This window comes from Rhagoletis zephyria, unplaced genomic scaffold, assembly GCF_001687245.7.
Source record: "Rhagoletis zephyria isolate East Lansing unplaced genomic scaffold, Rhagoletis_zephyria_1.1 Rzeph_scaffold_74386, whole genome shotgun sequence".
Lineage (NCBI taxonomy): Eukaryota > Metazoa > Arthropoda > Insecta > Diptera > Tephritidae > Rhagoletis > Rhagoletis zephyria.
In genome coordinates this window covers 1-1226 of record NW_016231435.1, presented here as the reverse complement: position 1 = coordinate 1226, position 1226 = coordinate 1, and the positions used below count along the sequence as shown (strand labels likewise).

The window sequence follows — 1226 nt, the reverse complement described above, 5'->3', positions numbered from 1 at the left end:
GCTTGTGGGTCGCCTCTCGAACGTTGAGCAGCTTGCCGCGCAGGGGAAAGACGCCGTAACGGTCGCGACCGTCTTTCCCGAGTCCAGAGAGTACGAGGGTTTTAGCCGAGTCTCCTTCGGTAAGGATGAGGGTGCACAGGTGAGAGTGGCCCTTTTTCCGGACCAAGTTAGCTTCCATGTACTTCTCAACTACAACACGACCCTTCTTGCCGCCTTTCTTCTTTAGGTCACTGTCCGCCTTGAACTTGGCCCACTCGCAAATGTTCTCCACTGCACCGATGCCGCCGAGAGCCTTGAGAAACTTTGGACTCACCGAGCACTTGCTGCCAAAGTTCTTCACCTGCAGCGTCATCGTCTCCTTGGTCTGCGAGTCAAAGGTAGGATTCTCGATGAGGCAGTTGACAAAGACCCAAATTTGGTTCTTGACGTGGTGAGGCTTCAAGCTGGCAGCCTGTTTGTTCAACTTCTTCTTAGTCAGGTCAGTGAGCTGGGAGACCACCGTCTCGACAAAGTGGTCCACGTGCTTTCCGCCGCGAGTGGTGGCAATGCTGTTGACAAAGCTGATTTGCTGAAAGCCCTTCTCACTGGTCGCCACGGCCACCTCCCAACGGTCATTGACTACTTCGTGAGCGACTTTGAGAGCTCCACCGTCCTCGCCGCCTCCCTTGTTCAAAAACAGATTCACATAGTCCTTGAAGCAGGTCACGGGAAGCCTGTCGCCATTCAAAAAGACCTTCACACCTTTGCTGGTGGCTGCCACGTCGAAGGCTCGGCGAGAAAAGAGCGCCACTATGTCCTTGTCGAGGGTATCCATTTTAAACTTTGACAGGTCAGGCTTGAAGGTAACTCGCGTGAAATCTTCCCCAGATACACTGGTCACCTTTGCCTCGTGTGCCTTGCTCATGTTGTCAGTCCACACCTGAGAAAAGGCCTTCTTGAACTCCTTGCTGGAAGTCTCGACTTTGAACTTCTCGCTGAAGATGTTGCACAGCTTGGCACCGTAGCCGTTTCGGCCACCGACCACCTTTTTCTCATCGTCGTTGTAGTTACTCGAAGTCAAGAGGTGTCNGTGCTGAAGATGTTGCACAGCTTGGCACCGTAGCCGTTTCGGCCGCCGACTACCTTCTTCTCATCGTCGTTGTAGTTACTCGACGTCAAGAGGTGTCCGAAGATCATCGTTGGAACGAAAATTTTCTCATCTTTGTGCATTGTGACCGGTATTCCCT

General features: G+C 52.9%; 1 protein-coding gene across 1 annotated transcript; it reads right to left on the bottom strand.

Moving 5' to 3' along the window:
* Positions 1 to 7: 7 nt before the first annotated feature.
* LOC108357317 (DNA topoisomerase 2-like) lies at positions 8 to 1209 on the bottom strand (the record flags this gene model as incomplete). Its single annotated transcript, XM_017608406.1, has 2 exons — positions 1123 to 1209; positions 8 to 1072 (listed from the first exon to the last, which is right to left on the bottom strand). Coding segments are annotated over exons 1-2 (1152 nt in total), but the record flags the coding sequence as incomplete, so codon positions are not given.
* Positions 1210 to 1226: the final 17 nt, after the last annotated feature.